This window comes from Cyphomyrmex costatus, unplaced genomic scaffold (assembly GCF_001594065.2).
Source record: "Cyphomyrmex costatus isolate MS0001 unplaced genomic scaffold, Ccosl1.0 scaffold123, whole genome shotgun sequence".
In the NCBI taxonomy this organism is placed as follows: Eukaryota; Metazoa; Arthropoda; class Insecta; order Hymenoptera; family Formicidae; genus Cyphomyrmex; species Cyphomyrmex costatus.
The window spans coordinates 3,504,276-3,529,715 of NW_017275207.1; the positions used below are offsets into that span (position 1 = coordinate 3,504,276).

A 25,440-nucleotide genomic window follows, 5' to 3' on the forward strand; every position below is an offset into this window, starting at 1 on the left:
TTTTACACATTTCTTTTTGCTTATACATCAAATTCCGCAGACGGAATCCAATTTCATAAGTACGAAATTTAGAGCACTTGCTATTGCATGAAAAAAATGTACATGTCAATATAGAATTTTTTATCTATTTTATGTTATAAAATATGATCTTTTAATTAATTTATTTACTTAATTTTTTGTTATTTTATAATAGGAGCAAAAAATTCATATTGGAAAAAAAGAAGCTACTTAAAATTGTACAATTTTGTGATATGCATCAAAACCAATGTTAAAAATAAATAGATATAACATAGCTCTAATATTTATAATGTTGTAGAAAAAATGAAATATCTATTTTATGTCTTTGCGATGATTAATTAAATGTTGCAAATATTTTAACTGATATTAATTTTTTTTATCATACTTTTAATTTATAGTCGTCGAAATTATTCATGAATAAAATTGTAAAATAAAGTAAAGAAGTACACAAATAATTCTTTTTTATAGTCCGTTTATTTTAGAATAATATTGAATACAGAGAAATCCGGAATTTATATTACAGAAAACTTGCTTTTCAAATGAAACATGTACAGAAAATGAGAAGAAATGTTAACATTAATAAATGTTCATTATTTATTACACATCAAATAAATATCTTATTATCTACATTACTAATTAAATGAAACTTAATAAATTATATTAATGAATAATAGAGCTTAATAAATTAACTGAAATGAAACTTAATAAATTAACAATAAATAACAAATTTATATGATATTTTTTCTTCTTATTAGATATAAGTTTAATATAGTTAAATATTGCCAGTTACTATTCAAACCAGTAATAGAATGATGCGCGTGCCTTTAATATTATATATTCCAGATCTAGAATTATATCTTTAATTTATTTATCCTAAATTTTGTATTAATTTTGGAATAAATATATTTTTTTTTAAATATTATATTTAGTGATAATATAGTATTAATTTTTTTAATATTAAATGATGTGTGACTTAATTATATCTTTATGTGTTTTTAAAACTGTTTTTCTCAATTAACTTGGAATTTAAAAATTAATAATAAATTTCGCTCGTTTTTTGCAATGCAAACTAAATAATTAAACGGTCTAAAACAGCTAAATGAATTTAATAATAATAATTATTATTGTTGTTAAATTTTACAATATAAAAAAACTAATTAACAAAAAAATGTCGTATGTTTCGGAACTTACAGGTTCTTTTTCAGCGATTTTTATAGATGCTTGCGTCGTTGGATTGATAATATTCTTATAATGTGTGATAAAGATATCAATTATAGTTCGGATTGATTTTCCTGTTCTCAATGCGAGTGTATTGTGAAGGCATGTGAGACAGGATCATCATTACAAGTTCGATCGAGTTGAATCTTAGATGTGACAAACATCTTCATTTAACAACAAGTCCTTTACAACAAAACTTTGTGTATTATCAGTATCAACTAATTTTTGTCGTCAGCAAACAATGTTATGCTCGATTATGATATATGCGATATTGTACATTCTGAAAGATGAACAATAATAAGAAATTAATTAAATGAGAATGTTGGTATGCATAAATTATATTAATAATTGCCCAAAAATTGTTATTTACTTAAGTACCACCAGGTACTTAACGCTATTATAGCACTTAATTATCATATTAAACGATGATTAGTTTACATAATTAATAATTCATAAACATATCGAGATGAATATTGATTGAAGCAGATGTACGTATGTGTTGCATGATTTATTTAATTGATATAAGAATCGAAATTGTAAAAAATGAAATTCCTAAATTGTTGTTTTGTAATATCTGTAAGAGCAATAATTATTTTCACGAATCAGTGATTGGCTACATGATTCATGTGTAATAAACTTATTTGATACATCAGATATTACGTGTACCTTCACAAGTTCGCAAAAGATATAATTAAATATTAATTAATTTTAAACTTGTCGGAAGTACCGCACAAAATATCGGATAAGCATCGTATTCTGATAGTTAATTATAATTAATCGTATTTTTGTAAATGATATATGAGTGCAACTATGCAACAAATTAATGGCATGAAAAGGGAAAGAGATTTAGAACTCATCAGACGAGACAGAAAGGTGAGTAACATATAGGTACATATAATGTATATAATTATTATTATTGCTAATATTTATTCTTTTAAAATATCGATTTTACATTAATTTTTTTGTAGTTTATTTATTATGATACTAGATACTATATATTAAATTAGATTTCATAATTATAAATATTTTATAATAATTATAATATAATATACTGCTCTGTGATAATCGTACATAATACTGTGTTATAAATTTAGAATTTATTAAAACATTCTATAATATAAAAAAATTAAATTTTATATACACTTTTTTATTCTTATTCGACGTAATTTTAAAAAAAATCATAACTTTTGCAGAAAAAACAGGGTTGAATAAAAATTCTTAGTATAAAGTATTCTTTAAACTTAAACATCTTTCACTTAAAACTATTTTTTTATCTTATAAATGTATTATATACATCAGCATTAAATTAGGAGTTATATAGATATGATACATAAAGACAGAGACATGATTATATCTGCATTTACTTCAAAAGTTATAATTCATTGTGAAACTATAAAGCATCTGGTAATAGGTCTAAGTGGATTACACAGAGTACAGTCAAACACAAGTAGCGCAAATAGTTTGTAGTGAGGCAGTAGTAATATTTCGTACATGGTCAACTTACAATTAGGGCACGAGTGCCTAAACCGCTTTCCTCAAATACGAAACAGAAAGCGTAAAATATGTATAATAGTATAATTGATAACAACTGTATATGTGTTATTGACAATGTATATCTATAAATATAATCAACATTTGTATTACTATACAAATAATATAAATTGATGAAAGTAAAATACATAGTAATAATGTCTGTTAGTTTAATGCAAGAAATCCATACAAATACCACGAGCTTATTTCAAAGAATACAATTAAATTAATTAAACATAAGCTTTAAATTGTGATATCAACAATGTATAAATTATTATAATATGTAATGCGGTAAATATATTACACTAATATAAAAGCATAAAATATTGTAAAATTCTAATAATATCACGTTGTTTTATATTACTTTATCAATTAATCCTATTAAAAATGATTTTTAATTTAACATTTATTAATACCTATAAGATATAAATATTCTTTACATAAGCCTTCTTAAGAAATATAAATTTTGTTTTGGTAGTAAAGACTAATAAAAGACAAAATATTGTCAAGAAAGAGAGGGACAGAGAGCTATTAAAACTCTTAGTGTGTAAATCAGTTTTTTAAAAATTTCTGTTTCTTTTTATCGCAAAAGCTGTATATGGCGCGATATATCAATGCCTATCGCACACTTATAAACTATTCACGATATTGCCAGGAAAGCGACAAACGGTACAATTTCGTATCCTGCGGTAGCAAGCGATCGCAAGCGCGATATCAAAGTAGTGGAATAGTAATTGAACGGTGCCAGATACACGATCTGATCTTGCTGGATCTCTTCTGTCATAACGCGGACCAACACATGCACAAATCGGTCGCACGCGCGTTTTACGGCTCCCGATGTAAACGACGTCAGTCGTAATCCCAGATGGCCGCGCGAGTGCTCGACACTGCTCGGGATATTACCTGCGCCGTCCGTAACACCCATGTAATTGCGTTACGGGAGTTTTCATTTCGTGTTGCATACCCGGCTATAACATTTTCTTTCGTTCCGCGTAATCGGTTGCGCGCGGTTTGCGGTTATTAAAGTGAGAAACTTAATAAACAATAATGAACCAAAAGATTTCAATTGTTATAAATCATTAATTTATTACATTTTAACAATTATTTATAATCTACAAAATTTAGATAGCTGATGGTTATTTGATAATTATTTGATATTGGAAAATATTTTACAAATATAAAATAGCGTATTTATAAAACCGCATAACATGTTTAATTAAGTCTTTTTTATTTATACATACCTTTTTGCTCTTGTATGTATAAATTCGGTTGCTATTTTAAAAATAAAAGTCAATTGAAGGTAAGTACACATCCGTACATAATGATAAAAAATATGGTTAAATGAAAATATCTGTTATGAATTTTATTTTTTAACTTGAACTAATTAAAAATTGTATTGCAAAATAATAATTGAGCAAAAAATTTTTATTTGCAATATACTAAAATAACTGATTTAGTTTTTTATGCACATTATTATAATGCATAATATCATAAATAATTATTTATTGTTATCTAAAGTCAGCTAATTTCTGCGTTATAGAATTAAAAAGCCGAGTGGTAGATAATGTGGTTTGGAAGAAATAAAATTAAACCTAAGAACAATACCTTTATCAGGCAATGGATGACAAAATATTCGGAGAAATCACCGCGCTTGAAGGTTATATCACAATATTTAAAATTGTATTATGAATATTCCACTATAAACAGTTTGAAATACTTAGCTGATTCTCGCAGACCTTGGTTTGAAAGGTAACCTCAATCATGTTTATTTGTAGTACAAATATAATATGTGTACAAATGGATATAGATTTATGTAAGAATTTTCAAACATATATATATATATATGATACGTATATAAATGCAAATTTACATTAATTATATTAAATAAATATAAATATAACAAAAGACGTGCTGCTTTAGATTTAGCTTTATCGAAACAATATGGTTTTTTTAGTTCTTTTAATTAATAATAAACTTTAATTTTGCATTATATGTTAAACATTTTAATATGTGAAACGTTGAAATAGATGAAAGAAAGGAAAAGAAATATTTTATTTAAAAATTAACCTAAGTACATGGCAAGCAGACATTATCGTTACCATTTTATCAAAATAACTATAAATGACGTTAGTTACTTGGGAAACAATATTTTTAAATTATTGTTTATAATCTTAATTAATATATATAATGTTGTGTAATTATGATTTAGTGATACACAAAAACTCTGTATACATTAATCTAAACATTATTTTTAAAATGATATCATATTTGCAATGTATTTTAGAAAGAGTATAGTAATTTATATTCGAAAATTTAAAAAGTTTTCTGTAAATTTGTGTATCTGTATGTGTTTTTTAATACTTTCCTTTTGTTTTTAATTATATTTAACCTTTTTTAAAAGGATATCTATTAAATTGCTACTATCTATTTTATTTATATTTTTGAAACATTCTAAGTTACGCGCAACACTAACGTTTTATATTTAGAAGATCTTAGTACGATAAAATTTTACTTAAGTAGGATTTATTTGGATGTTATTTACTCATCTAACAACGTAAACTTGCGCTTAAAAGCCAACTCGCATAGTACGATTATCGGGTCTTTATTAAAGCAATGATAAAAGTGATTTGCGCAGACTATGCACGTGAGACTTTACAGATGCATACATTATAGCTCGCATATATAAGCGGAATGTATGATTAAAGTTATACAGTTTAATGAGCGTATACTAATTTTTCGTGTGATTAACGGTGCCACGGTGAGTAGAGATTCTTGGATTCATGGTGGTCCGCACAAATCAAGTCATCCACAAATCACGATCCCGTTTCGCGGTACGAAACAAATGCGGTGCCCTTTGTAAAAATAAGAAAAAAGAAAAATGGAAAAAAAATGTAATTTCACAAAATGCTGGAGTCACGTCGCGATACGGCGTCGCCAGTTGATTTAATGTAACGTTACGCGTGACGTTAATAGCGCGGTGCGAATTCGGTAATGAGCATATTGTGGTACGAACAGGAACAAATTGTTGCTTGATATATCGCTTCATTCACAAGCAAAATCTATATTTTGCTTTACAGCTCTAATCTTGTTAGCTTTAAATTTCTTAAAGTTATATATGTAAATAAAATATACTTTTAATCTTTAATTTTTGAGCCACTTACTAATATTGTTAAAAATAAAAAAAACTTTAAATAAATAAAACAAGCGAATAAGATGAAATAAGCGAATAAAATATAATCACTTTAACTAAATAATAATATTTCTGCACTTGCTGTTGTAATTAAATATTATCTTTCAGAATTTTGTGGGTTATTATACATTTCATAATTATATCTTTTCTGGTGCTTATGGTTTACACTACCTATCAAGAATTTATGACGACACCTTTAGTAACTTCTGTAGATATAGATGATTATAAAACGACCGGTTTACCTTTTCCAGGTAAGATAATGATATTTCTTAAAATTTGTATGTGTGTGCATATATGTATGTATGTTATTTATTTATATTAAGATCTATTTGATTTTGATAGTGTAAAACTGTTTATTCTTATATCCGTTTTGTTGTTAAAAACTTTTGTAACATCAAGCTAGGATTATTTATACAAATAAACATTTTCTTGTATGTATACATACATACATATATATATATATATATATAAAATATATTTGTATTCAAGTAAAGGAGCTGTATTTTTGCAATAAATATTGAAATTAAATTGAACATAGAATTGTAAAATATAAAAGATATAAATATGAATATGAAAGACATAAGAGATATAAACATAATATTAAAAAAAAAAATTAAATAACCTTTTTCTTTTAAGTATTTCTTAAAACTCTCTCTTCTTTTTAAGGAGAGAGTGAAAGAGAGAGAAGAGAAAGAGAAAGCTTTTATATCACTTTCATCATACACATATATACTATTTAATATTAAAAATCTAAAATATTACAAAATATTATTATATAATATTTTTTCTTTGTAAATATAGAAAGTTTTTTTATACTTTAAAGTTATTTTCTTCTTTTTTTGGTGATTTTATTCTATTTTCTATTTTCTTTTTTTTTATTTTATTATATTATTTAAAAGTGTACGCCTTGATAATTTGTAGCAATCGCCATCTGCTCCATTAACAGGATAAGTCGGCAATCCACAACGGAACTAGCGATCAATATGTGAGCTCGATTTATATATTAAATAAACACAAACTATATTCACGTATATTAAATGTATTTGCGTATGCGTGAACGATTGCAAGATATTGATACACATGCAAATCCACTGTAGCATTTTGGATGCATGTGGATGTGATTTCGTCGTTTTACATCAAACTCCACCAATCGCACAATCAATCGGGATCGTTTGAAATATCGCTGACTGTTTAACTCGTATTATTCTGCAAATTTTCTCCGCCAACGCTGAAACAGTCACTACATTTACCAGTGCGAATTGCAAATATTCGAAAATATTGTTGGCTTGATCGTATAATATAATTTACCTCTAGATTATATTGATAACAAAACGACAGTACAAATATTTGACAATACGGTGTTAATATTATATTACGTATAATTATTAATTTGTTCAGATATGAGAAAGTTACTTTTTAAAAGTAATCTATTATTATTTATTAAGTTAAAAAGTAAGTTATTGTTAATTAAAAAGTAACAATTCATTACTTTTTTAATGCTAAAACAATATCAATCTAAATAAATAATTTACTTTTGTAATACTTTTTATTAAAATTTTAATAAAAGTAATAAAAAAATTAAATATAAAAATATTAATTTTTAATTTTTACTTAGATTAACGTCTTGTCGTTTGCACATGACCTACCAACCATGTGGATTTGATTGTTTGACGTTGAGAGTGACCACTTTTCTACAGATCCATGTCTTTTATTTGAATTTACTACTGAAGATGGCCCGGATGTTAGGCCGAAACGTATAGTATTTTATATATGACATTTTTTGATTGTTAACGAGAATATATATTGTTTTTTGTGATTTCGCATTGATAACAGCGAGTTTACTCTCATTAGCCTTTTTATTCTTTGTATTTGAAAAGTAATAAAATCCTTATTTTAAATTTAAGGTTTATAACTACAAAAAAGAAGGTTTTGAGATGATCGAAGTGAGTTAAAATCTTGTTTTTTATTAAATTTATAAATGTAGCAAAAATACTTTATTTTTTGCCCTTAATCTTTTGTTTAAAATTTTAACATGTATTTTCGCACGCACGTATATATAAAATTTTAAAGCTTAAACTGACTGCTGTTTTTTTCTGATAAATGTTTAACTAATATATGATTTCTATCTTTTTGTATATAGAAAAATTACAACAATATTAATTTTATTTAAATAATTAATATTAAAAATTATGGATTTAAGTGGATAAAAACATAAGAAAAGGTAAAAAGGTGTAAAATTGTAAAAGGTTTGTGTTTTACTTCTCTTCATGCATTTCATAAAAATTTATTATATTGTAATAAAAATTTCAAGGCTAAAGGCCCTTACTCTGTTATTCTTAATGATGTTGTATTAACGTTGCACAGCTTTTTTTACCATATATAAAGTCTGCGTAACGAGAATATAATGATATCGTTACTGTCGTTGAAAGTTGCAGAATAGGAGTCTAAAATTTGTACTGCCGTCTTTATAAGGATTGATAGATGTTTAAAAGTAACGAATTCATATTTCTTAAGTAACAGTATGTTATTTTTTATAAAAAGAAATAATTATTTTTATAAAGTAACGTTGCCAATCTAATGACAGACAAATAATAAATGTATTCTAAATAAATGTAGAGATCATAGGCGTGACAAATGATATGTATCTAAAGTTGATAGATACCAGCCTATATAATTGAGGATAGATTTACTAACCATAGTGGTATTTTCATTGACACACCAGAGAATAGAGTTAACTCGCTGCAATTGATACGATATATACGCGAAGCTTAATCGACCGGTCAACGCATTGAATCCTACTTCGCTTTTTACGATGTTCCGAGTCAACTGGCGCGCCGATTATCATTAATTCGGTATCGCGCACTCTCTTCGGACGCAACGAGAACGGATCGATGCATTGCGCATTGATGGAGAGCGTAGAATCAGTGGTTACGGTTCATTTAATAAGGTGTTAATATCCTAAAATCGAACCGTTTTGCGTGACGCTATCTTATAGCCATTCGCGAACTTTTGGCTGTTAATGGAAGAGACGTTTCCGGAATTGTTGATTTGGAACAAGAATCTTCAAAGTTTCATATAGCTTTAACACAAAGTTTCATCTCGTTGGTACATCGATTAAAATGTCATAATTAAAAAGCATGTTTTTGATTATAGATTAAACACTATAGATGCATATATTTTAATAGAAATACATAATATTTTGACACTGTCGACTATTTATATATGTAACACTATATCTTATACAATATGTTATATAATTTTACATACGTATAAATTTCTACATTGTTATAAACTGGTCTAATTTCGTGTTTTGAATTGCTACTTTTTCATTTTTTAATATTAAATAATTAAGTATAAAAAAGGTTTAAATAAAAGACACGCGAATTGATCAAAATTCAATAAGCATTTAAAAATATTTATTTTATTAATTTTCAAAATAAAAAGATAATATATAGGAACATTTTATAATAAAAGATTTGCATTTAAAGTTTTATATAAATTGTCGTACAATTCATTTTTGTAAGCTAAATTATAATTACGCTCTATAACAAAATATGTGTTGATTTACGTGTTTTATTGGCAAACGCATATTTAAATAGGTATTATGTTACTAAAGGTATTATATGAATATTATTATATAATATTATTTATTAATGACAAAATAAATGGAGTAGCGTAATGTATTAACGTTTTCAAATTATGCACCTACATATATAACCGACACAAACAGATTATCATATACTGTAGAGATTAAAAAAAATGTGCAATTTGAATTTTTCATCATATTTTCTTGATTATTTAAGAAAATCTCTTTTAATTTGCATTAAATTAATTATATTGCACGATAACACGTGTAATGTAAGTTGGTAATACTGAAAATAATAAGAAGAATAGAATCACTAGTTTCTTTTGTTTCGTTTTCATGCTTACATGTTATAAACATGAGTTTATCCTTGGTATTTATCAAGTATTAAACAAGAATAAATGATGCTTACATTATAAACGCAGAACGAAATGCACCCTGTAAGAGAAGCGCAAAAAAATAAATAAATATTGAGAATGATCCGATCGGTGTCGAAACGTTTGTAATCATTTTTATTTTTATGCTTTAAATTAAACGATCTTTATTACCCAACTGGCTCTTAGCCCTTCAATTGTTCTATTTTGTTAAATATATATTAGTTTTGTGAGCAATTGCAATATTTTTAAAATATACAAAAATATACAGTCCATTCTTATCTAACATTGCTAAAGGTATTAATGCTGTTTTTATTATTGCTATAAATAAACACATAATTTACATACACTAAAAAGATTTAATTGTGAAAGGCAATGAAAGAAATTATTATATAAAAATTGTGTTTTTTTTTTCGAAAATTATATACTTTACTAATTTTTTCTATTTATACCTATACAGAGAATTAAATAAATAAAAGAGCAATTATGATATAAAAATATTAATATTTGCTAGTTACTAGTTTTGAAAGCATTACGTGGTACACCACCAACCAATTTGTTCATCACATAGAATGAAAATTTAATTATCAACTTTGAATATATATCACTTTTCCTATTATAGAGTTTATCGAACTTTACACTATGAACACACATTGTTTCAAAATATTTTCAGTATAATATATAACATACCATAACGTACCATAAAAATATATAAAATCTGTTATGTTGTTGTCTACAATGTAGAATTACGATGGTCAAAAGAAAGTTTTGCGCATCTTTTTCGTTCGCTATTGTATATTAAAGATATCCTTCAGAAAAATATATGTATATCATATAATATGATGGCTCTTAATGGAACATTTACTACATTTTTCTTTAAACCAGTTTTAAGGCAAATATCACGAACCAGACAGTCGATGAAATTCTCAACTTGTTAATGCAGTTGGGCAATCTCTACCTTTTTAATTTTAACTTGGATGATAATTATGATGTGGAATTAGATAAACTTTTAACAACTTATTATAACGGATCTTATGATGTCACTGAAATAATGAAAGCTGTACGTATGCAAATTCAGCGAATGTTTCAAATATATATACGTATGTGATACTCTAGAATTTTACTTATACGCTTTCATTAGTTTTTTTCTTATATATTATACATGTATGTTGATGTACGAATAAAGTCCTTTTAATTATGTAATAATTAAATAACTGTAATGATACATTTGTTCAATTTTTATTGTTTAGTGTAATAATGGAAGTTTAAATTCAATATTTTATCTAATTTTAAATGTAATTTTTTTTATAATCTCATTACTACTATATGAATATTCTACGAATATTCCCTGTTTAAATTTATCTCCCTAGCTTTCAGTTTTCTGATAATTCTAGCAAACAGGAATCATTTATATGTAGGCAGGCGCGTTACTTAATTTCTTTGGAAATATACCCAGTGAGAAATGATAATGGAATCGATGGTAAATTTGATGTTGATTCCATTATCATTTCTCATTGGATAGATGCTTTAAATGCAAGGTTTTTTTGAAGATCAGTTAAAATGTTATTTACACAACATCTTGCGTGTCGATTGCCTTTGTTATCGCTCAGAAAGTTGTCGGCAATTTACAACATGTATTGCGTATTTGCATTTTCCAGTTGACTCCGCAATGTTCGATAATGTTATTGATGTGTAAGCTGCATGGAATCTACGAAAATTGCTCGACACTTTTTAAGTTTCGCAAAACGCAGGACGGATACTGTTGCACCTTTAATTACATACGTGAAAGCGATGACATTCTCGAGTAAGTATCTCGTGCTTTCAAAACGTTTTTTCGGAGAGCATACACACAACATGCAATAGTTCAATCATTTATTTGACTAGTTTATCTATTGTATGTTCAGGCAGCGCAGTAACATATTTCATGTAAATGAAGGATTTTCCCAAGCTGTATATATCATTATGTATAATATAAAAATGTTTTGTTATTTCATTATTTATATAAAATTATTCTATTTATCATTTTATTTTAGTATATTTTATCATTATTGTTTAACGATAAGAAATAAATATATTTTTTAAATTAATTATTTTAAATATTTTTTAATTTATTTAAAAGTGGCTACAAATACTGGCCAAATTGATAGAAATTGATTCATAACACAAACTACATTGCTAAATTATCCATAATGCTTGTTGAACAGAATGTTGTAGAATCATAATGTTTGTTGATTAAAATGTCCTCGTTGAATTATATTGTTTGTTGATTATAGATCACAGTATATCATTATGATTATATCGCAGGAAAATACTCTCATTTGTTTTGATTTTTTTGTACATACCACGCGACACATTACAAAGATTGATTACTGCAATTTGAAAAAGTAATTGTTTATATAGAATAATTTATGAATATTCTTTTAATTATGTTATTAATATGTAAATAAATTATTCTCAGCAGATGTTTAAATTATTGTTCATTTACATTGGCAATAAATTTACATATTTAGATTTAATCTCTTGAGCCTATGTTTTTATAGAATTATTTAAATTATGTTAGAAATCAACTTTTAATCCAAGATAATCTTATTTAAATCAATCAAATGTAAGTTGCTTATTTATATTTATAAAGTATGTATGTTTTTTTGAAGATTAGTCAAAGTGTTATTTACACGCTATCTTGTGTGTCGACTGCCGTTGTTATCACTCAGAAAATTGTCGGAAATTTACAACATGTATCGCATATTTGCATTTTCCAGTTGACTCCGCAATGTTCGATGATGTAATGTATTGTCTTGACAATGCATATTAATTTTTAATGATTAATAATTTTATTATTATGTTTTGATATTAAAAGAATTATTCTTTATATATTAAAAAAAATTATCTTTTATATTAACTTGAGATTTTAAAGGCACATATGACATGGTATTCCCTTTATACAAATTATGTTTTATTAATCTATTAATGCGTCATTGTTATATGTTCGTATTTGATGATTTTATAATTTAATGAGAAATTAATATCAATGTATTAATATTACATTATATAATTTATGAGAAAAAAGTTTTACATATTTTACGCTTTTGAGGCTTTCACGGGTATTTTCTTCAATTATACCAGAAGGTTTGCGAGTTATCGCCGTGTCTTTCTTCATTATTAATGCCATTATTAAAGGCATTAATAATGAAGAAAGACACGGCGATAACCCGTAAACCTTCTGGTATAATTTTAGAAATTTTGATTGTAATTTCCAATAATCATTACGATAATCTATAATAATATACCAAATAATGTTAAAGGTAAATCAATTTAAAACTTCATAAAAAGAAAAATATCGATTTTTTAGTTTGAAAATATAATGCTAAAAATTTTAAATATAAGCATCATAGTTGTTAAAAAAATTAATGACCGTAATTATATTGTAACAGAATGAACAATGTTGAGATGATTGAGCCGCAAAAAGTGTCGGATCTCGGAATAGAACGCGGTTTAACGGTTTTAATGAATCCACTTTTGGACGACTGTTTCTATTCAATATTGCCCATTAAGGGTTGGAAGGTAAGTAGAAAAGATACACACACACACACACACATTGGATGCTATTTTAATAAATTAAAAAACCAATGATCTCTAATATTCCACATTCTCGAGAATGGCTTATATTTCGGAGCTAAAATTAAATCTGCTATCAAGGAAAAACTGTTTATTGTTCATGCAAAATAAAAAATCTGGAAACTACTTATTTTTTTATCATATTAATCAAAAGCATCACTGTTCAACCTAAATTCTGAGAAACTTGATAATACATAATTACATAGAGTGTTTCTAGAATGTTTCGCTTAACTTCGTCAGCGTGTCTTAATTATTAAGGTAATGATAAAAGTTTGAATGAATATAAAGAACTTTTATTTAAAATTGTTATTTAAAATTGTTGTAAAAAAGAATTGAGTAATTAAGAGTATTTCATGTAAATAAATAACAGTCTCAATTAAATCATAAAAACTTAACATTATAAACGTGGAAATGGCATTGTAAGAGTCAAACGAAAAGAAAATTAACAACAAATTAATACATATATTCTAAAATGAACTTATAAAAATTTACATAAATGTAACGATTAAAAAAACAGATGTTAAATTATATTACTAGTTTCGACCACCAAATCTGGTCCTCTTCAGATGAAACACTTAACGTTGAGATGTACATAATTATGGACAAACATCAATACAAAAGAAAATCTTGTGCATAGTTAAATATATAACTGAAAACAATAAATGAACATATATTAATTAAAAGATTGTAATCTTAAATTCTAAGAATGAAAATTAACGATGCGCAAAACATACCAAAAAATTTGCAAAACTATGCGTGAAAATATTAGTTGGTCCGTGTATCCATATATTTACAAAAATAGTCATAATGATAATTGTCACACAATAAAAAAAACAGTAAAAAATTTTTTCTTTAAAAAAACTTATGTCAGAAATATTACAAAACTGTCGAAGTACATCTTGAGATAAAAAGTAATACATGGAACACGTCAAACATCCTCAACGGACCACTTCCAACTAAATAACGACCGGCAACAACTGATACAGAAAGATCAAATTTTGTTTATAATGGGTATATATGCTTCATGAAGACCTTCCGTGTCGGTTTGTAAGTTTAGGCTAAATTTCTGTTTTTTAATATTTAACATTTCTGAGACCAATCGCTTCCTGTAACAACTTAATTTAATTCTTTGAGAATATAATTCTTTGACATAAAAACTTAATTTAATTCTTTGAGATCTTATAATATCAAGAATAACTATGTAGAATAGATTACTTCACAGTTCCATTAATAATATAAAATTACGCTGAATATTTGCAAAAAATTATTAATATTTTTTTTATAAATTCGTTATTATTTTATAAATAAATGAAACACAGCGCCACGGTAAAAATTCGTTCGCTAGTACGTAAATTATAATCTAACTTATAATTTAGAAAACGTCTTGCATGAGAATTGCCTGGAAATATCTCCGTCTCGCGAAAACGGGTCATATTCGACTCATAACGAGTTGTTACCACGAGTGCTGAATATGAAAAGGGGCTAATCGAGCGAAATGAAGATTTATTCTTGCAATGCTTTATGATGCTAAAGTAGCGTTAACGTTCGATTCTACATGTATAGTGCAAAGTACCACGAAATATGTATCTACATTTCAAATGCATTTAAAACACACAGACAATTAAGAAATTATATTTTGTTGTTCATTATTAGTATAATACATGTTTACTATTTTATTAGCTTTTAATGCATTAAAGTAAAGTTGTCATTATTATTATATTCATCATAAAATAATACATTTTCATTTATTAATTTTTAGAAATGAAAACAAAGAGCAAAACTATTTTATAGTTATAATATTAAGTAAATCATATATATATATATATATATATATATATACAATGTATACCATATATACAATTATATTTATACATATATATATATACATATTAACACTTTAATTGATAGTTTAATTTACAGATTAAAGAAAAAAAGTATAAAATTATATTAAAAAATACAAAAATTTTTTATTTTTCCAAAAAACATATGAAAAAAGATTCAGAGTACAAAAGAGTATAAAGAATTTATTTTAAATATTATTTGTATACATATAGCATAAACATAAAAATATTCTAATTCTATTTTTGTAGTATAAACTAATTTCTTAATTATTTCCTAAGTATTAATTAATGCAAGTTTTAATAACTATTGAAATTAATTATAAAAAATACAATCTCTTACATATAATGTATTTCAACTATATAGTGTTCACATATCAAATCTATTGTAGCGACAAGATAATCGGTAGCTGCCTCATGCTGTGAACTTTTTCCACGCTTACTGTGCCATTACAAGCCACCTGTGCTTCATTCGCGCATAGTGCATGGTGATAAAAAGCTTGTGAAAGTCATTAGCGGCGCGATATAATCGCGCGTTTTCTTCACTTCGCCATATTCGCAGTGTAGTGTGTACTTTAGGCTGTAGCAGCTAGCACTTACGGAGAACTCGCGTTCGGTAAAAACGTGCTAGAAGATTCTATTCTTTTGTCGAGATATTTTTATCGTTTACTTTTAGATGCATTGCAAGATTAAACTAACTTTTTAAAGAAATCTATATTATGTACAATAAGGATAATTAGTATATATTTATATATCTTTAATAATTCACAAAAAATTATTTGTTATTAATTTCAAATTAATATTAGACAGTTTTTATATAAAAGAATCCAAACATTTGTATGTTAAAACTAAAGATACGGCTTAATTTATTAAATAAATTTTGTAATTGTTGATTTATTAATTATTATTTAATCACTGTAATATATACAGAATTTAACAAAAAATTATTTTGTGAAATACGTTTATATTTATCACATTGCTTGAATTTAACATTCTTTGTTTGTTAATTTTTTTTTGTGTCTTTAATTATTTTAAATTAAAATTAACTTGAACATTTATAAAAAAAATTGTAATATAAAATGATTTCTCCAAATATGTTTGTTAAATAAATATTTATCTTGAAACATAATGAAAGCTTCCATTTAGAAAATGTCCGAAGTCTTTTTACTTTAAAACGATAAGAATCAGTTGTTCTTGATTAATACATAAATTAATTAATTTATTAAAACGAATTATTTGATAAGACTCGATTTTATTTCTGTACTTTAATAAAATATAGCATGCTTATTAAAATATAGTACATAGATATGATACACACCACACACATACACACACATAGAACATAGTTGCAATATAGTATTCCAGGTAAATGTTAGTTACGTCGTAATTAACTTGTGGAAACAGACCAGCGCATTACACAAATTACGATGTCTCTTTTTGCAGTGCAGCATAAAAAAACATATTACATGCGACGCTACAAAAACTATGAGTCTCAAATGAACTTGAGTAAAGCAAAAAAATATATCGCATATAATGTTTACATCATCAATGTGTGTGTGTGTGTGTGTGTGTGAATGTTTTATAAATATTATATATATATATTTTTTAAATATCTAGTTGTTTGACTTATAATAATCACAATAAATAATATCTACATATTTTTGGAAAAATGTTCAATATTAATTAATTATTGTATGCAAATATAATTTATTTAATTTTGATAATTAATTAAATTTAAAGAAGTTGTGTGTGTGAGAGAAAGAGAGAAAGAAAGAGAGAGAGAGAGAGAGAGAGAGAGAGAGAAAAGTTGAGTAAAACTAACATTCTTTGAGTTTATAGGTGATTGTATTCAATCCTACCGATTATCCAGATAAGACCAGTGGTGGTGTTACAGAGGTACTCGCAATGCCTCTTTCCGAGACCTTTCTAGACATGGTTGCAACACTTTTCGTCAGTACCGCATTCATCAAGAATTTCCCTAGGAATAAACGTAATTGTGTTTTCTCAGATGAGGGAAAATTAATATCTGGTAATACGATGTATACTTACAGTGATTGTATCGTCGATTGTAAGGTTTATTACATACAGAAGCACTGTGGATGCAGACCATTCTTTTATCCACGTCGCGGCAAGAAAGATTGTTAGTAAAAACATTCATTTTCTAACTATTCATATTAGTCTCTAAAAAAGTTGTTTAATTTTTCGATGCAAAATCATAAAATCTATTAATTTTAATTAAAAACTGGGGAGGGGGTTATTGTATTCAATTTATAAAATTGAATAAAACGTAATATACTTGATAGATATGACTTATACATAGGACTCTTTTTTCAAATTAAATTTTTTTTCGACTGTATACTCATTTGCATATTAAGGTAGTATTTGATAAGAATTTCTGTTGCGTGTTATAATTTTGAAAGACGAATCGTTAAATAATAATGGTAGACGGATATTAAATCTTACAGCGACTATGATTTTATAATAGGAAGTTTTTAATTTCTCGAGATTCCAAATTACATTTTATAATTTTGTGAAAGCTTTAACTGGCTTATAATTCTATTCAGCTTCGCAAATTAAAAATTTAAATGCGCTTGCTATTGCTTTCTTTTCTAAGGTTTAAATTATAATTTGCAAATAAAGTTAGCAGTATGAAAAATGTATTATCAAATATCTCAAATAAAGAAAATATAATAAAATTAGTTCTTTTAGTTACGAAAAAATAAAAGAATTTTTTAAATTCTTATAAATACCTGTAGATTTTCTGTTTACAAATTTTTTAAATGTTTAAGTTACACTTTTTTAAAATATAAATGTGTTACATTTAACAAACGATTACAAATTTAAAAATTGTCACATATATTCAACTGTAAAGGCAAACACATGATAAGGAATCTGTACAGTCAAAAATGAAAAATTATTAAATCTAAAACTACTTGTATATTTATTATTCTTCAGTGTCTCATTCATATATGGCTTGAGAGCTTTATTAAGCTCTCTTATCTGATGACGCTATTAAAATCAAGTGGCAAGATATCACTTAATGATCACCATAATAATATGCAATAAATGTTTTATTTATTTATTATAAAGTCGGATTATTTTGTAAGATTAAAAAGTCTCGATAAAACTGATATCAACTTTGTTGATCTTGACTATAGTATTATATATCCGAGTAACAAACGAATTTCGATGTTAATAGAACGAACGGTAACATCGAACTTGTAAACCCTACACTCGTAACAGCGCGAACTACTTTCATTGATGTTTCTTTGCAGTGCATCACAGTCTACCGAGGCTGACGATTCGACAATATTGCTAGCAATCTTCGGAACAAATAGTGTTGCTTTTTTCTTCTCGATTTTATTTCCTTCTCAAATTCTCCTTATCCAATTTAACCTTTCTATTTATCTTCTTTTGTTCGTAGCAAAATACGATTTACATGTTTTAGAAAATATGATAAAATATTTATTTAATTGTTATTATTTGTTATCTGTTAATGCAATAGAATATATTAGATAAAGCTAAATTAAATAATCATAACAATCGACAAACTTTACAGAAAGTTTTTGTTTAATAATAGATATTTTAAAGAATTAGTTTATATTAAGTAAATTAAGAAATATTTAATAATTTCTGAGGTATTACATGATTTTCATAATTAACGTTATGTTATAATAATACCATTATTACATCTATATTTTTGATAGTGTTTTTAGATACATAAAAATATATAAATACAAAAATTAGTCAAAATTCATAAAGGTCTTCAGTAATAACATAACAATTTTTGTACTAGTAAAAAAAATAGGAAATCGATAAAAGAAGAGAAATGAGAAATCAATCTAAGCGAACAGTCAATATGTGATAACGTCATAGACAACGTATCTTTCGAAGCCAATAAGATTTCCGTCAATTCCTCACATCCTTCTCACATCTCTCATTCATGCTTCGATTTTTCTGTCTTTGTCACAAAAGTTGAAATAAAACAAAAATGTATTAATTAATATTAAATAAGAAAGCACGATAAAAATTGTTGTTAAAAATATAATAATTGAAAGTAAAGTTTTGAATTTAGTTTTATTAATTTACAAATTAATCGAAATATAAACTATAATCACTGTTTTTAATAATGTGAATTAAAAAATGTAATTGCAGATTATAAGTGAAAAGTATATAATTAAATATAATTAGATATATAATATTTCTTATTAAGATATTAATCATATTAGAATCATGATTACGATAATTAAAAGAAACGTATAAATTAGGATAAACGTAACTAATTTTATCATAATTTTATCGTAAGGTTTTTTATTACTTAATATTAGAGATAAGAGAGATTTAAATAGATACGATCCTTACTATACAGTAAGGATCGTATCTTATTGGATAAATCGGGTTTCTCCAGACCCGTGAACTCTCTTACATCCCGGCGATTTCTTTCTTCTATCACGAAGTCGAGAGGCGTGGGCGGCAATCTGTAAAGGAACGTTGCGCGCCGCATTGCGAGACGTACGCGTTCGTGAGCTTTCTAACGAGGCTTTACCACGGGTGGCTTAAAGCATTAAAGCGGATCGCGTGAAGCATCGCTCTGTAGGATTAACTTACTGTGGCCTGGGTTCTAGCAAAGGAGAGGAACTCGTTGAAAGCGGTGCCGCGCCGCGTGCAACACTGAGTACTCCTCTCTCTCTGTTCTTTCGTTTTAAAGCCATCCCGATTGCTCTTTTTCTCGCGCTTCATCGATAGCACAGGGCGTGCTTGGAGTCGTTTTTCTCGCTGCTGCCTTCTCCGTTCTCCATATTAATCAACAACACGTGCAACGACGCCCGCTCGACGTACATACTCTCCATTTTTCCTCATACTGCTCAAAATATGAACATTTTTTGCAAATTTTTTATATTTTTATTTAAAAATTAAAAATAAATTTTGTAATAATAATGTAATTTTATTTGGTGATTATTACATTATACGGCATGATAAAGATTTTATTTGTTAATTGTTTACAAGAAATAAAGAAATCTTTGGCAATATTAAACAACAAGAGCAATCAATTTTTTAATTTTATTTAAAAATGACAAGACGTAAATAAACGTGATGTAATAAATGTAAATTAATATTGAATTTTATCGTCTTGTTTATTCGTTATACAGTCCGACAAAGAATTTTGATGTTTTAAAGTTATATTAAAAAATTAAACAGAACTGAAAGGAAAACGCTATATTTGGTCAAAGTGATCCTTTACGTGTCTAATATCTTTTATGAATTTATAAAATAATATAAATATAATTTAATAAAAAAAATTATAATTTTAGAAGTTTTTATGAATTTATATATTTATTAAATTTCTAGTTTAAGCACATTGTGCGCTAATTATTTGTTGGAACATAATCGTAAACTGAAGCTGGAGTAGTAACATCATTAATTAAATTGACAAGTAATTTAATGTTAAAGATGCTAATATGCATATTTACGATCCTGTAAATAATTTATTGTGAAAAATATTATCTCAACTGGAATTCGAACTGATGTTCCGAATTCCGTGCCGTCATTTTCCCAATTCGAGAAGAATATGATAATATTTTATCGGAATAATTAAAAAAAAAAACAAAATGAGGAATTTTTTATGATGTAATATGTTTATAATATATAAACTGTAATACATATATATTTAAAAATAGAAGTTATAATAAAATATAGCAATTTAATTAAGTTGTAAAAACTATCTGATTCCTTAAAATTTATTTTGCAAGAAAGAAACTATAATTTTATTTACAAATTTTGTCGTGTTTTTTGTAGATTAATCTTACAAATATTTTTTGTTTATATTTATTACGTTTTATTTGTAATATATATATATATGTTGTTATATGTTTCAGATTCATCGCGTATTTGTAATAGCTTGGACAACCGATGCCTAATTAGGCATAAAGGTAAACATTATTACATTATTAATATAAAAACAATTATTTTTACATAAACAACTTGAAAACTTTAATATTTACATTATTTAAAACTTATTTAAATAAATTAATAATTACGTGCGCGATTACTTTATTTATATTCGATATACTGATTTTTATTTCTTCTATGAAATAGCTAACTGGTCAGCAATTCTCCCTCACGAGGAAGAACATACCAATTTTGAAAAAGAAGAAAGAGCTTTACATTGTTACAATTGTTATGCTTCCTGCAACGATGACTTTGATTACGATGTATTAAGTTGGAAGACTCATATGACTCCTGGTATATTTAATACTAATTTCTTGTAAGTATACGACATTTCTGTCAGGATAAAGTATAAAATTCTTTTTGGAGATTCCTAAAAAAGGGCGCTGAAACTATTTTTATTGCTTAATTTCAGACTAAATTATAATGTTACTAATGAAGGAATAGTACATATATACTTTTCAAAATACGAGACAATCAGATTGATACAAGACACGTCTTTTTACTGGTATGATCTCGTAAGTAAGTACAGATTGTGTTAAGGAATTATACTTATAAATGAGAGATTAAATTTAAATTCTTTAATCCGAACTTTTATATCTTTTTATCGGATTAAAAACTTTTAAAAAGGCTCATGAAGTAAACGCAATTTGTTTTAAATATAAAATCAGTTATAGAAACAAGATTCTTTTATTTATAATACTTCTTTAACAAATTTTGTAATTATAAATTCAATTATTCTAATTAGTTTTTAAAAAATGTTTCTTTCAATAATCAAATTTAACATAAAAGCTATAAAAATAATTTTGCAAAGTAAATCAAATTGAGCAGAACAAGAATGTGTAAAAGATACAAACGGTTCAGCTTAATATGTCATTAAACTTAATTAGTATAAATATAATACTTACAATTAATGCCAAGACACTATCACGTCCTGATATTACAGCGCCATATCATATATATATATATATATATATATACATTATATCTATATAATTAGATTTTTAAAGGAATGTCTCTTCATGGTTTGCGATATTTCTGCCTTCAACATTTTTAATTAATTGTACATTGCGGAAAAGAGTAAATTATAAAGAACTTTGCATTTGATATGAAAACTGACGATGAGTAAATCTTTTTACAGTTGATACAAAACATATGAAAAAGATATCACATGATCAAAGCTAGAGTAGTGTGGAAGAGAAATTTTCTGTCTGCGTTCTTCTGTAGGATGCCCGAGGGTTTTCAAAAATGAAATTTTAATATCCGACTGTGTATCACGTTTCTCCACTCTAGTCTGGTTCTCGTGTAAAAAAAATGATAATACTTCTCACATAGCGCAATTTCTAGTTACCGGTGCTTACTTTGCGAATAAATTGCTGAAAAGAGGAATATTTTCTGAAAAACATGGAAAAGTTTATTTGACATTTGACTTTTCATAAGCCGAAAAATTTAAGAAAACAGTTTTTAATATATAATTAATGTACATTAGAGAAAAACAAAAAAAAATAATTCTATTTGAAAATTTCAGATACTTTACTTATATTAGTTAGAACATTTGTGTTATTATGAAAATAATTTTCTGTATATCTTATTTTAAACATACACATTCTTTATTTTGTATATTTATCTATTATAAAAATCAGAAAAAAATGGTAATGTTTCAAATGTGAAAGCGCAGATATATACCTTTTTCAACACTACTTTAAATACACAGTCATAAATTCTACATTTATTTAAATCTACCCGGGAGTCATTATGTTTTTACGTTAACTACTAATGGAAAGCAATAATTCTATATTAATACAAAGACGGGACTTATTAGGTTTATGTATACGAATTTTGTTTTGAAAATACTTTTTAAAAATTATCTTTAGGGATTGTTTCAAATATCTATAAAACAGTACTTTCTTAACAATAATTCTTTAGATCTGATAATTATTATTGAGTCTAAAAAATTATTCTTGAATAAAATTATTATAGATATTTGAATAATTAATTCAAAAAATGTCAAGTTCTTTAAAAAGTGTTTTTAAACCTTTATGGTCTATATTATACATATGTGTTTGCATATACGTGTATATGTATTTACAAACTAGGAAAAAAGATAACATTGCATATTCGATTTATAAACCATTGATTAAATAGTAGCATGCTTGTGTAAAGAAAGAAAAGTGACGGTGGTATGACTGGAAAAATCCGCTACCTCTTTATAACATTTACAACATTTAAGCTACAGCGTAAATTGTTGTAAATGTTTTTTTTTAAGAATTAACACTGAAAATACGTGGCTGTTTCATCAAATCATCTTATCTTCTCTTGCTGTCAAGACGCTGCGCTGTATTATAAAGATGATCGTTTTGCAGGTGATATTGGCGGTATATGTGGCGTCTTCATTGGTTTTAGTTTCATCAGTATAGTGGAGCTTCTGTACTTCTTTATGCTCATGTTTAGCGATTTTCTCTGTAAAAAATCGGCCTTGCAAGAAGATAAAGATCGCAAAACTAAAATTCCATCAGTTCAAACTCAAACCACAGGGGCAATATATTGGAACGAATTGCAACCGCGATCCTGGCATTCGGCGAAATACGGCAAATTTTCTATTAACAGAGCCAGATATTGATTGACGGAGTTATTATGGAATTATTTAAGAAACTTTTCAATTGAAATAATTCCATTTTTGTCAGTTAATATTTGAAATTATTAAGAAATATCTTATATCTATCTATCTATCTATCTATCTGTCTATCTATCTACTGCGCATATATCTACGTTTTACGAACAAATGGAATATTGATTTAAAATGAAGCCTTAGGCAAAAATAATAAAGAAGATTGTCACTATTTATTTAATTACATAGCAATGCTAAACTAATTTTGAAAAAGATTTATTATTATCTAAGAATATAATCATGATAGAGTTAGTTAGTCAAATATTCACTTTTTCTATCGGAAAATAATTTCACAGTAGCTTTAATGACAGCCGGTTCAATATATATATATATTAACTTTTATGAAATAATACTGTATTAATTCTGTATTAACTCTATTTTGTTATCGTAAAAGATTGTTACAAGATGCAACAAGTAGTTTTTATTATTTTATTCTAAATTAATGACTATTTGGGTGATGTTTTCAGCTCTTTATTAAAGTAGATTGATTTTACATACCTTAGGTTACTTTACATACTATCCTAAAAAGTATCATAATACGATCTATGCAAAATTTTGGTTGCATTTCTGCATAATTAATATGCACGTGGAATTATCGAAAATCCATTAAAAGGTTCTTAAGCTTGATGCAAAATTTTAAGCTAGGTTTTATGTATTATGGTGCATTATAAACGCAAATTTTAACAGTTTGTGAATATAAGATCGATTTACTTTACGAAATTTTATGATCGATTATTATTATTTACAATTATTTTACACACACACACACACACACACACACACACACACACACACACACACAAAAGCATGTAATTTTGGTAATTCAAGTATTAGACATAATGTTTAGTTCCAAGTTTAACTTTATAGAATCATAGAGATAATTAATTACATAAATTGATGCAATTATTATGCATATCTTGTGAAAAACATTTGCATGCTGCAACTTCGAATCGAAGGCTGTTTCATAAAGATGATATTGCTGGATAATAAGACGTTATTAATGAGGGAAGTGCTAAATAATGAGATTGTAGTTGTTTACGAGAGAGATACGAAGCGGCTATAATACCTTCTCTGTAAGAGCATGAATAGAACGTGATAGAAACACGAAGCTGCATGGGAATTGTTATCTGCTCCGATGACACTTGCCGGAGACACGTAATTAATTTCTCAGCTTAATTACGGTTTTTAACACAGATATTTATGTGTATTTATGTATGTTCAAAATAAAGATTTACCTAATAACGCCATGTTTGTTGAATCAAATTTCATCTATTAATTAAAATGACTTTAATACGATACAAACGGATTACGATTGACTTTGCGAAAATTTAACTAAACCTTGCAATCAATATTAGCAGTTCGATATTACAGTAAATAGATTTGATTATTTGCAATTGCAGATGTTGCTTGTCAGGACTAGCTGCGAATGTAATTTCATAAGCATAAGGCTATTTTACGAG

General features: G+C 26.2%; 1 protein-coding gene across 1 annotated transcript; it reads left to right on the forward strand.

Annotated features, from left to right (window-relative positions):
* The first annotated feature begins 4,330 nt into the window (after window positions 1–4,330).
* On the forward strand, window positions 4,331–23,932 carry LOC108780674 (sodium channel protein Nach). The gene is made up of 9 exons (XM_018548476.1): window positions 4,331–4,515; window positions 10,799–10,973; window positions 11,572–11,717; window positions 13,345–13,474; window positions 17,206–17,506; window positions 21,243–21,296; window positions 21,463–21,631; window positions 21,728–21,834; window positions 23,676–23,932. The coding sequence occupies exons 1-9, from the start codon at window positions 4,331–4,333 to the stop codon at window positions 23,930–23,932; spliced, it is 1,524 nt and encodes a 507-aa protein (XP_018403978.1).
* Window positions 23,933–25,440: the final 1,508 nt, after the last annotated feature.